We start from the raw sequence: 13,409 nt of genomic DNA, 5'->3' as shown, positions 1-13,409 counted from the left end.
GAGAATTGTAAATACTGGCACCTGTGCTGGGTGGCAGACAACAAGACTTGACACTTTCAAATACAGTATGGAAATGTAGCTGTTACCATCCTCCATAGAACTACAAGTATTTGCCCTAGAGAGAGATGAACAGCTGTTGGCCTCCATTTATAGATATCCCAAGAGGCTTCCTAAAGCAATTATAACCAGGACTAGGAGTCTTCTGCACTTCAGTCCTCCACACATGTATAGAATGTTATATCCTGAGATATTTGGTTTCAACAGTTTTTTTTAAAGCAACTTACTAGTCCTCATGGCAGTAAAATAAAAATCCTAGGAACACGGAGCTAAATGGGAAAACTGCACAAACCAGAGGAAACCAAGCAGGTAGTTCAATGGCATTGATAGTTGCTAGGCACAATTTGAGGATTTAACCCTCACCCCCACTCCTTTAGCTATTTACACCAAATATATATTCCCTTCCTTCTGGTCATACCTTTTCTTGCAAAAGAACTGGCAAGCTGCATGTGTGTGTGTGCATGCATGGACATACAAAAGGAAATGGAACAATCCTCAGTTCTTTGAAAACCTTCAGCTTAAACACCAGCATAATCATGCACACAAGCAATGATCTTGAATGATCTGTATAAACATTCTCCAAATTGATGTACTGGACTACTGATTTCCTGCATTGCTGTTTGCTGTTACACTGGTGATCGTGACCAGATGTGAAAGAGAAATGGGAAAACCCAAACCTGATATGAGTGGGATAGCTGGATACATCACTGAAAACCTGATGCTGGTTAACACCAAGTTGGGCCAATTTTCAGGGAACACATCAGCGCCAACATGGATTAAAGAAAATGTGGTGCTGGATCCACAAACAGCCCACCCTCGTTACATTGTGTCTAAAGATCGGAAAAGTGTACGCTGGGGGGACAGCCGTAGGGATGTGCCCTACAACCCTAAAAGATTTGAGTATGCCCGCTGCGTGCTTGGAAAGAAGGGATTCGCCTCAGGAAAACATTATTGGATTGTGGATGTAGAGGATGGAGACTACTGGGCGGTAGGAGTGGCCCAAGAATCTGTGGACAGGGATGGGGAACTTGCTTTTGAACCCGATGAGGGAATCTGGGCTCTGGCACGTTATGATGATCAGTACAAAGCCCTTACTTCACCTCCCACAATAGTGGATCCAAATTATGATCCAGTAGAGATCCAGGTGTCTCTGAACTATGATGGCTTGGGCCCAGGGTACTTGGAGGACCGCCTCTCCCCACATAATCCACCCCGCACACTCAGAACATCTGGGACTAAATTGTTGGAGGTCCCTAGGTCTAATCTTACTCGGACCTCACAGAGGGCCTTTACCACTGCTGCCCCTTTACTTTGGAATAAGCTCCCTGTAGAGCTTCGCTCCGCCGCCTCATTAGATGTTTTTAAAAAACAGCTGAAAACATATCTATTCCGGCTGGCCTTCCCACCTTAAATTGTTTCTCTGTCTTTCCTGCCCCCTTTTTTCTTTCTGACCCTGGATTGATGAACGTTTTGTATTTTTCTTCTGCCCCTGATATATGTATTTTTTATTTTATCGTTTCCTGGTCCTGTCTTTGTAATAATGGTTTTAATTGCTTATTGAATTTTTAACCTGTTTGTAATGTTTTTATAACTTTGTAAGCCGCCCTGATCATTTCTTGGAAGGGCGGGGTAGAAATAAAATTTATTATTATTATTATTATTATTATTATTATTATTATTATGCTGGAACAGTGGCTTTTTATGATGAAAATAAGACCCCTCTCTTTATTTTCCGGTCAATTGATCTTGAAGGGGAGAAAGTCTTCCCATTTTTCCGTATTTCTGATTCATCGACTTCTCTGTGCCTGTGTTAAACGTAGAGCTTGGATTGTGTTTGTTTTGCTGGGAGGAAATTCTGAGCAGGACAGGGAAATGTCTAATGTAAAATAATGTAAGCTGCTCTGATAGCCTTTTGGCTGAAGAGCAGGGTATAAATACTATAAATAAATAAATCATCACAATGTATTGCTGGCTGGGAATGGTGGTGTTTGTTGTTGAGCACATGCAAAGACTGTCTGGTTGGAGAAGGCTGGGCAAGAGTATTTGGGATTGTTAGACACAGAATATGATGAATCAGAGAAAAAACCTCTTTCATCCAGTAGTCTCTTCACAAAGTGGCCAACCAATTGCCTATGGAAAGCATCTCCAGCTTGCCTCTTACTTTTTCCCCAGGAAGTGATCTACAGGAATGTACTGCCTCTGATTCTGGAGGTGGGAGCAAGATAGCTGGTGGCTTCCATATCAGAGAAGCACTGGATCCATTCTGGGGTTTAGTCTGAGGTTTTAAGGAGCTTTACAAGGTGCTAAATCTATTTTAGTGATAGGATTCATCACCTTACATTGCTTTTTTAAAATTCAGACTAAAAGCAGGAGCTGGGTCAAAAATAGCCATCCTGCCAAGCAGCCAAGATGACTCTTCGTCTTTATGGATTTATCTGCTCCCTTTTGAAAGACATCTAAGGTGCAACCCTCACTACATCTTGTGGCCATGAGTTCCACTGGACTCAGAGGCAGCCCCAGAGCACCACTTACTTTGGCCAGGTGGGCAGCGTTCCTGATGGTGTCGACCATCTCCCGGCCGGACGGGTGCACCTTGGCCACGTGGCCCCACATCCTCTCCCACGTGTGCACGTCAAGGGGGAAGCCACTCTTGTTGACAAGGAAAACCACCCCTCCGTCCTTGTCCTCCTCCTCCGAGCCCCCGTTGTTGGCAGTACTGATCGTCCGGGCGTGGGAGCTCCGGGAGCGGCCCCCTTTCTCGCCCTTGGAGTGGGCATTGCGGGAAGCATTGGCGCCGGATCCCGTCATCGTCGCCGGGTACCAACAAATAACAGGAGGTCCAGGAAAAGGCAGAGTTCAGTGGCACCTCGAGATTGCTTCCCTCATGCTTCCTTCATCACCGCTTCCTCTTACCAAGGAACCAGGAGGGCATGGAGTTGGCTGGATTAAGAGCAGCAGATTAACAGACCACCTTTCGCTTCTCCTTCTCCTCTTCTTCCTCCTCCTCAGCTTCGTGCAGGCAGACTCTGAAAAGACAGCGGAGAAGGTGAGAGCCAGCACATGGCAATGCCAGCTGGAGCAAGTGGTGGGCATCGCAGGAGGCGAGAGAGACGCTGTGTTTCTCACCCGCTCTCTGGAGCCCTTGAAGGCAGCAGGGTGCTGGCACAAGGAGGGGCACAAGCTCTCTCCCCTGACATACACAAACACAGAGGCAAGCACTGCTATTGTCAGCAGGAAGAAACAAACAATAGAAAGGCCATGTTCAATGCTGGCAGAGATCCGACTCACCTGTCAAACAAAAGAGGAGGACCTTCAGATCTCTCTCTCACACACCCATACACATACCAGCAAAGCTGCCTCTCTGGCCAGGCAAAGGCACCAGCAACAACAACCCAGAGAGAGCCTTTCTCTCTTGCAGAATACATACAGGCATATGTATATGCGTATCAGACTCCAGCAGAGTGCTTTATCCAGCCTGGGAAGACTGATGTGATCATTCAGACAACCCCTCAGCTGAATTGCCAGCTTGAAAAGCGCTTGGCTGGAGTCTGATCTATAAAGCAAGGAGAGCAGGGAGACCATCCAAAGAGAATCCTACTAGAAGAGTGGGAGGAGACCCTAAGGGTTACCTAGTCTAACCCGCTTCCGCCAGGCAGGAAGCCCCACTCCAAGTGGCCCTGAGAATCCCATTTTGGAAAAAACGTGGGATAGAAATCCATAGCCGCCTTGAATCTCATTTTGGGACAAAGGCAAGATATAAATCCAAAGCTGCCTTGAGTCCCATTCTGGGAGAAAGGCAGGATAGAAATCCCAAACCGCTTTGAATCTCATTTTGGGAAAAGTGTGGGATAATAATTCCAAAGCCACCTTGAATTCTATTTTGGGGAAAAAGTGGGATATAAATCCAAAATTGCCTTGAATCCCATTTAGGGGGGAAGGCAGGATAGAAATCCAAACCGCCTTGAATCCCAATTTGGAAGGAAGGTGGAATAGAAATCCCATAAATAAATAATAAAGTCTTCCCTTGGAGGCTCTTTTTGCCTGCCTTCCTCATCCCAGAGAAGCCCAGCAGGCTGGTGCTGGGAATCCCAAAGATGGGGCTGAGGCCACCCTTGGCCAGATCCCCAGGAAGAAAGGAAGGAAAGAAGGAAGGAGAAAGAAAGGTAGCTTGGAAGGGGTCCCTGGCTTCTCCTCCCCCCCCCACTGCTTTTGCAAGCCCTTTGCCTCCAAAGGAGGTGGGCTCCCAGGGTGACCAGGGGTCAGTCAGAAAGGCAAAGGAGGACAAGGCACTGCAAAATGTAGGGCAGTCCAGAAAAGCGTGGGCCATTCCAAAACAACAGCTAAAAACACTCCCATAAATGTCAATTCCTGCTCCTTAGCCATGTTCCAAATGGAGGACCTTTGGGGATTCCTCTTGGGCAGAAGGCTGAAATAGAGGGCAGGTCCTGGAAAAGGAGGACGCCGGGTCGCCTGGGTCAGGCTCCAAGTGGAGGACATTTCTGGAATGCCTCTGAGCAAAAGGTGGAAATGGAGGGCAGGTCGTAGAAAAGGAGGATGCCTGATCACCTTGGGCATGTTTCAAATGGAGGACCTTTTTGGAATGCTTCCTGGACAGAAGGCTGAAATGGAGGACGGGTCCTGGAAAAGGAGGACGCCTGGTCACCCTGGACAGGCTCCAAGTGGAGGCCCTTTGGGGCTGCCCTTCCTTCCCCCCGAGAGGAGCAGTGCGTGGCTGGGGCCGCACCCCTCCCTTCCTCCCGGGCCTCTCTGCCCTCACCTGGCCGGAGCGGGCTTCATGGCCCTGGGGCCTCTCCGGGCGGCCGGGGCTGGCGCTGCCTTGGCAGCCTCCTCCGCGGGGCTCGCTCCCTTCCCTCTCCATCCTCAAGCCTCCAAGAGAAGGAGGAGGAGCAGGAGCGGGAGGACCAGGCTGCTCGGGATGCTGATGCTGCTGATGCTGCTGCTGCTGCTGATCGCAGACATGGAACCATGTTACCCGGCAGCCGCCGACATTCCGAGGCTCCCCATTGGACGCCGCAACAAAGAAGGGCGGGGCTGGAGGGGCTTGCGGAGGAATCGCCGGCCGCTGATTGGACAAGGCGCCCCACCAGTCCTGCAAGGCCAGCCCGCGAAATCTGACCCCTCTTCGCCTTTGGGAAAGCCCTCAGTCAGAGACTGGCGTGTGTCTGTGCTTTATATGTATGTGTGTGTATATGTACAGTATGTGTGTGTGTGTGTATATGCATATATGTGTGTGCGCATGTATATGTCTATATATTGTGTATGTGTGTGTATGTACAGTATTTATGTATACATATTTATATGTATATATATTTGTATGTATGTGTATATGTGTATGTATATATTTATATGTATGTGTGTATATGTATGTGTTTATATACATATGTTTTGATGTACATATGTCTATATATGTATGTATGTGTGTACATATATGTATATGTGTGTGTATATATTTGTACATATATATATTTGTATAGATATTTATAAGTGTCTGTATATATGTATGCATGTATATGTCTATATATGTCTATATGTGTGTGTGTATATATATACATAAATATGTGTGTATGTATGCATGTGTATGTGTGTATATATATATATATATATAGGTATGTGTATATATATGGGTGTGTTTATATATATATATATATATAGGTATGTGTGTATATATTTATATGTGTGTATGTGTATATGTCTATATATGTCTATATGTGTGTGTATATATATAATTCCTCGGCTAAAAATAAATTAAATTCTATATCTATATTTTATATAGATATAAAAATATTAGATTTAATTTATCTTTAGCAGAGGGATTCGCCTCCCAAACCCCAACTTTGTTCCTCCATGTATTTTGGACTTCAACTCCCAGAACCCCTAACAGCCAGGGATTCTGGGAGCTGAAGTCCAAAGCATCTGGAGGAACAAAATTTGGGAACCACCACTTACTTCACTGAGCCCTTTTCAGGAGAAACATGGGGTTAAAAAATGAATGTAAGTACAGATTATCTCCAAATTATATAAATTGTTATTAAAATTGGAAACGGAAGATGAAACGGTTAAGCAATGCATGGTAAAATGGGCACAGGACCTCAAAACACCAATCATGATGGAAGAATGGGAGAGAAATTGGAAGGTTAGGCTGAAATATACATTGAGCACAGAAGTAAAAGAAAATTATTTAAAATTACAATATAGATGGTATATAACGCCTGAAAAGTTAAGCAAGATAGACAAAAATAATAGGAAAGAATGCTGGAATTGCAAAGATAAAAATGCAAATTATATTCATATGTGGTGGGAGTGTAAAAAAATAAACAGTTTCTGGCACCAAATTCATAAGGAATTGGAGGTGCTTCTGAATACAAAAATAAAATTCGAGCCTAAATTTTTCCTGTTGGGGATGGTAAATGACTCAAAATTAGAAAAGGACTATGGTAAAATTATTTTTTACATGATTACAGCCGCAAGAATGGTAATTGCAAAAAAATGGAAAAGCAAAGACGCTTTACTGTTAAAGGAGTGGTATATGAAAATATTTGATATGTTTCAATCTGATAAACTCACAAATACATTGCAAGGTGGAGATGAATTGAGATGGGAGGGTATCTGGGCACCTATTATAAATCACTGTGAAGAACAAATAAAGAAAGCACCAAAATAGATCTGTATAAGGGGATTTGAGTAGAAAGTAAAATGTAACGTGAGTTCTGGATATATACAAGGTGCTCGCTGATATAAACTTATAAGTCAACGTTTAGTCACAAAGATGGGACAGATTCTACACAAAGGAAATAATAATACTGGTGATGAGAAGTGTGCGAAAGAAGATATATATATATATATATATATATATATATGTTTCTCCTTCTTTTCTTTTTTTTTCTGATCAAGTATAAAGTAAATGTTAAGTCAATAAGGAAAGTACATAATAGACAGCTGTCTTTGATTTGAGGGAGGGGAAGGGTTTTTAAATGTAGTATGTTGTAGTAACTGTATGTATAGTTGTAATATATATGTGATGGATAGTATGATACGGCTTATGTTTATTTATGTTTTGTTATGTTTGTTATGCTTGTTTTTAACCAATAAACTTTAAAAAATAAAAAAAATAAAAAAATGAATGTAAGTAGAAATAAAAATATGTAGACATGTGACACCTCTCTGCTTTTCAGTCTCTCATTCCCATCTCGGATATGTGAAAGCCATTTTATTTTAATGCTTCAATGTAAAATAAAATGGTTGCTTTGCCTTTTGGCTATGCTCTGAAAATGTGGCTGTAAAGATGTTAAATGCCTTTAAAGTAGCCCAGTAGTATTTGCTTTCCTTTTTGCATCTGATAGGCAGCGGCATAAGCTGGGGTTTATGAAAGTCCCATTATAAGGATCAGCGGATTTCAGCATTTAGACCTCAGGTTCCCTTTTTATCTAGCCCAGATGGCAGAAAGGGATGATGTAAAATGAACATAAATACTAAACTCTCTGACCACATCAAGGATGAAGGCTATTATTTTTAACCGAATGTTTCAGGTTTTCAAAGTTCTTTTTCTGCAGCAATAGTCATCCCCAGGAATGCCCATGGAGCCTGGAGTTGCTTTTGTGATCAAGTTACCAGCCATAGCATTCCTAGAGATTTGTGGTGAACTGATCTTGCAGATATTCCAGCTTATGCCCATCTGTCAGGGATGTCACATTCAGCAACAAGACCAAGGAGAATAAGAGGGAACTTCGCCGCTTTAAAAACCTTCAGAAAGCTAATTCAGCATTCCCAGATTTACGCACAAACACTTCAACATTACACAAATGAAAACTGGGACATGTGTAGCCAAGCAATATCAGAGAATGGTTAAGATGGCAAAAGTTATTAATGAGCAAAAACTAGGAGAAGCTGCAGAGGTTTGCTATTGCCTGAGACCACTAAAAGTTAATGGGGTGCAAGTGGTGGGATCCTTAGGTGGAAGTGACCATGTTCTCCTGGAGTTTGTTATACAATGGAAAGGAGAAGCCAGGCAGAGTCAGACACACATTCTAGACTTTAAGAAAGCTGATTTTAGTAAACTTAGATAAATACTGGGGGTGATCCCATGGTCAGGAATACTAAAAGAGACGGCAGTTCAAGACGGATGGGAGTTTCTTAAAAGAAAGATACTTAGGGCACAATTTCAAACAGTTTCAGTGAGGAAGGAAAATGGGAAATGCCTCAAGAAACCAGGATGGATGACTAAGGAACTTTCAACTGAGCTAAGTTTTAAATAGAACATGTATAAGAAATGGAAAAACAGAAATCACCAAAGAGGAATTCAAACAAATAGCATGTGTAGAGGTAAAGTCAGAAAAGCTAAAGCACAGAATGAACTCAGGCTTGCTAGAGAGGTTAAGAACAACAAAAAGGGCTTTTTTGGATATGTCTGCAGCAAAAGGAAGAAGAAGGAAATGGTAGGGTCACTGCGTAGAGAAGATGGCAAAATGTTAACAGGGGACAGAGAAAAGGCAGAATTACTCAACACCTTCTTTGCCTCAGTCTTCTCAGAAAAGGCAAAGGGTGCTCAACCTGAGGATAATGGAGCAGAGGACAGAATAGGGGAATTTCGGCACAGAATAAGTAAAAAGATAGTACAGGAATATCTTGTTAATCTAAATGAATTTAAGTCTCCAGGACCAGATGAACTACATACAAGGGTACTAAAAGAACTGGCAAATATAATATCGGAGCCATTGGCAATAATCTTTGAGAACTTCTGGAGAACAGGAGAAATCCCAACAGACTGGAGGAGGGCAAAGGTTGTCCCCATCTTCAAAAAGGGGGAAAAAGAGGATCCCAACAATTATCATCCAGTTAGTCTGACATCAGTTCTAGGAAAGATTCTGGAGCAGATCATTAAACAGAGAGTCTGTGAACATCTAGAAAGCAATGCCTTAATCACAAAAAGTCAACATGGGTTTCAGAGAAACAAGTCATGCCAGACAAATCTAATCCCTTTTTTTTTGATAAAATTACCAGCTTGGTAGATGAAGGGAATGCTGTGGATATAGTATATCTTGATTTCAGTAAGGCCTTTGACAAAGTTTCCCATGACATTCTTGCAAACAAGCTTGTAAAATGTGGGCTAGACAAACTGTTACATGGATTTGTCATTGGTTGACTGGCTGAAGCCAAAGGGTGCTCAACAATGTGTCTTTTTCAGCCTGGAGAGAAGTGACCAGTGGGGTCCCACAGGGCTCTGTCCTGGGCCCAGTGCTATTCAACATCTTTATCAATGACCTGGATGACAGAATTGGGGACATACTTATCAAATTTGCAGATGACACCAAATTAGGAGGAATAGCTAATACCCCAGAGGACAGGATCAACATTCAAAATGACCTGAATAGACTAGAAAGCCAGGCCAAAGCTAACAAAATGAACTTCAACATGGAGAAATGTAGGGTACTGCACTTTGCGTGGAAAAATGAAATGCACAGATATAGGATGGGTGACACCTGGCTGAATGAAACTACATGTGAAAGGGATCTAGGAGTCCAAGTAGATCACAAGTTGAACATGAGTCAACAGTGCGATGCGGCAGCTAAAAAGGCCAATGCAATTTTAGGCTGCATCAATAGAAGTATAGTGTCTAGATCAAGAGAAGTAATAGTGCCACTCTATTCTGCTCTGGTCAGGCCCCGCCTGGAATATTGTGTCCAGTTCTGGGCAGCACAATTCAAAAAGGACATTGAGAAACTGGAGCGTGTCCAAAGGAGGGTGACTAAAATGGTGAAGGGTCTTGGAAACCATGCCCTATGAGGAACGACTTAGGAAGCTGGGGATGTTTAGCCTAGAGAAAAGAAGGTTAAGGGGTGATATGATAGCCCTGTTTAAATACTTGAAGGGATGTCACATTGAGGAGGGAGCGAGCTTGTTTTTTGCTGCTCCAGAGACTAGGACCCAGAGCAATGGATGCAAGCTGCAGGAAAAGAGATTCTACCTCAACATTAGGAGGAACTTCCTGACAGTAAGGGCTGTTCGACAGTGGAGCACACTCCTTCCTTGGAGTGTAGTGGAGTCTCCTTCCTTAGAGATCTTTAAGCAGAGGCTGGATGGCCATCTGTCAGGGATGCTTTGACTGAGAATTCCTGCATGGCAGGGGGTTGGACTGGATGGCCCTTGTGGTCTCTTCCAACTCTATGATTCCATGATTCTAAGATTCTATGATTGTATGAAAGGGCAAATTTCTGCACCCTCCTTTCTTCTCCCAGCTGCTGTGTTGGTTGAATGCAAACTATTTTTGCAGTTTGTACTCAGTTTGCAGCAACCTCAGTAATACTTTTTACTAAATTGCTTTCCAAGTTCTGCTCTGGCTGAGGTAGGCTAAAAATTCAGAAATTTATCTTTAACTATTGCATTGTCTCTGTAAAAAGACATCCAACTTCTCATATGCCTTAGGCTTTATTAAAATGCTCATTTTGTATTCATGTTACTCTCTAGCATCAAGCAACCCATGGAGGAGTCAGTGGTCTTCCCAGCTCTCCTCAGTAGTCACCTCAGCGAAAATGCTTCTTAGGATTTTATCGCATGAGAATAGTAGCATCAACAGCCATATCTTATTATACCATGCCTTGTCTGTAGCTGCTTCATCTTCCATCTATTCTTTTTCACTGATGGGCAAAACCCATCAATGCCTCCCAATTCACTATTTCCATTATTGTTTCACATGTGATAAATTCCTCCTTCTGCAGTTATGATATGAAGGCAGTCACACGGGGCAAGAGGGTGTGATTCTGCTCCTTTCCCCTCCCCTCACTATTCCCTGATTTTATTTGATTTTTCTTTATTTTTATATACAGATAATGATAATAAAACAAATATATATATGTACATTAATAAGATCCTAAACTCACTGGAGAAATAATCCAGTTTGAAGTTGCTTTAAATGCCCTGGCTCAATGCCAGGGGATTCTGGGAATTGTAGTTTTGTGAGACATTTAGCCTTCTCCGTCAGAGAACTCTGGTGCCACAAAAGACTACAATTCCCAGGATTCGCTAGCACTGACCAAGGGCAGTAAAGTGGTTTCAAACTGGATTATTTCTGCAGTGTGTTTTGGACCAAAATTATCTTTCAAAATAAATTCCATTGTTCCTGAATTGTTTCTTACCCATTTAGTTGTTGTATATTCAATTTCCTTCACAGTTTACATGTGTACTTCCCTTTGTTAATCTTGCATAAAATACAATACATTTTTTCATTATTTTTCCTGACATCAGATTTATATAAACAAGATTTTTCTTTGTAGCATCCCGAGTTTGCTAATCATAATCTTTCTTATTTTTGACCTAATGGTTATCAGTTTTTTAGCTTTCTTTGTCATAACCATTTCTTTTGGCAGTATTTTAATAACGGACCCAGTCATCTATTGTCTTCCTTATCCTTCATTTATTTAGCCAACTAGTTAGTCTATCTAGTTCTTGCATGTCTACATTTTATTTAATTTTTTTCAATTTCTTTTCTTTCTTTTTACTTACAGTAACCATTTGCTGTGACTGTACAACTTGATTTAAAAAAATAAATAAAATACAGGCCAAAAGACAATGACTGTCCCAAAACCAGTATGTTTGCATTTCCTACACTAATGTGATTGTGGTATTTTCGCAGCCTGGTGTGATAAAGTCCCCAGTAGGGAACTGCTGAACCCCATCATTAAAACATGAGTGCCAGGAAGACCATGGAGGTATTGTTTGTGGAGCTCAAGTCAACCAGCTGTGTGGGTCTGCAATGCCTGCCCAGTATGTAGTTCCAACAGAAAGAAGCATTCAGGGAGGGCACCATGAACAAAGATGCTTCTCATGGCAATGAAATTTGCTGCGTGTTAAGGATTTTCAGCCCTGTTAAACCCTTGGCTTCTGTAGGTGCTGAGAATGAACGAAACGCAAGAGATTTTCAAACCAAATGTCACTGTACAGACTGTCATCATCATTCTTTGAAATGGAAAAAAGGGGGCACTGATGGGTGAATGCAGTTCAACATGGGAAAGGCCTGTATTTCAGTGAGAGAGCACACTGCTTGCATGCAGGTCTCAGAGTTCACTCACACTCACTCTCTCCCTCTCTCTCTCTCTCTCTCTCTCACACACACACACACACACACACATCTTCTTTTTTAAAAATATTTTATTATTATTTTAAAAACATAAAACATACAACATATTCAACATATGCCCCACATAATTGTCATACATTCTTCATCATTGTTTTTATACATGCTTTCTGGGCTTGACTTCCATGCTAGTAATACTTAGTGCTTTATCAGATTTCTCAAACTGTCCTCAAGTTGTATAGATACCTTGAGCAAACCCCATCTCATACCATTGGATTATTGCTGCATAGCTGCCAAAAGAAAAACCATATTTCCATTATTTCTTATTTAATTAATCCATAAGTCCCCCAATTACTATTATACCCCAATGTTTATTTATATATTCTATAACCTGTTCCCAACTTTGTACAAATTTCCTTAGTTTTTCATATTTCATAAGACATGTCATTTCATCTAATTCTGCCATTTCTACTAACTTTATCAACCAATCTTGAACCACTGGCATTGAAATTTGTTTCCATTTTTGTGCAAATAGCATTCTGGCTGCTGCAGTCATGTAATATAATATTCTGACTTTTTGTTTATCCAGTCCTTCCTTAGTCATGCTTAAAAAAGAAATTTCTGATTTCAACTGGAATTTTATATTTAATATTTCTTCGATTATCTGATGCGCGGACATCCAGTACTTTTTAGCCTTTTTGCATGTCCACCATTGATGAGAAAAGGTCCCTTTTTCTCTCCTGCATTCCCAACATTTATCATCTAGTTATTTATACATTTGCAATAATTTTTCCAGGGTAAGGTACCATCTGTAATCCATCTTGTACACATCTTCTCTTATATCTTGAGCCAGAGAGATTTTTTCTGTCTTTTTCCATACATATTCCCATTTATTTATTTCAGTGTTATGACCCATGTTCCAAACCCAATTTATCATGGAATCCTTTATAAATTCATCTTCTGTTTCCCATTTTAGCAACACTTTGTATATTTTAGAGAATACTTTTTGGTTCTCCTTGATTAATATTTTTCCAACTCCACACTCACTGATCTTCAACTAGGGCTGGAAGAATTCTGGCTGGGGAAATCCTGCCAGTTTACATCAGCAACACCAGAACAACTGACATGGCATTTAAAACTTTGTTTGTTCATAATTCAGTTTTACTATAAAGATTATTATTTTAGGTGTGTAGGACTATATTTTTTAAAATGTATGCAATTGCAGCTGATATGTAACGTAGCCCAAATTGTGATTTTTCCAAGC

The 13,409-nt window shown here is 41.5% G+C and overlaps 2 protein-coding genes across 2 annotated transcripts in view; one reads left to right on the top strand and one right to left on the bottom strand.

Annotated features, from left to right (window-relative positions):
- The window catches only part of VASH2 (vasohibin 2), a 74,861-nt gene extending 69,933 nt beyond the window's left edge, over positions 1 to 4,928 (bottom strand). Inside the window, exons 1-2 of the mRNA XM_089529276.1 lie at positions 4,835 to 4,928; positions 2,590 to 3,083 (exon numbers count right to left, since the gene is read on the bottom strand). Coding sequence (XP_089385402.1) covers positions 2,590 to 2,865 — 276 coding nt within the window. The 5' untranslated portion in view covers positions 2,866 to 3,083; positions 4,835 to 4,928. The remainder of the gene's footprint in view (positions 1 to 2,589; positions 3,084 to 4,834) is intronic.
- LOC149310603 (butyrophilin subfamily 2 member A2-like) lies at positions 705 to 1,999 on the top strand. Its single transcript, XM_089528322.1, has 2 exons — positions 705 to 1,217; positions 1,738 to 1,999. Exons 1-2 carry the CDS (start codon positions 719 to 721, stop codon positions 1,869 to 1,871), a joined length of 633 nt encoding a protein of 210 aa, XP_089384448.1. The 5' UTR covers positions 705 to 718; the 3' UTR covers positions 1,872 to 1,999.
- Positions 4,929 to 13,409: the final 8,481 nt, after the last annotated feature.

Source organism: Sceloporus occidentalis, unplaced genomic scaffold (assembly GCF_023333645.1).
Source record: "Sceloporus occidentalis isolate IW3139 unplaced genomic scaffold, rSceOcc1.0.p SCAF_6, whole genome shotgun sequence".
Classification (NCBI taxonomy): domain Eukaryota; kingdom Metazoa; phylum Chordata; class Lepidosauria; order Squamata; family Phrynosomatidae; genus Sceloporus; species Sceloporus occidentalis.
This window is presented reverse-complemented; position numbering and strand designations above follow the sequence as displayed.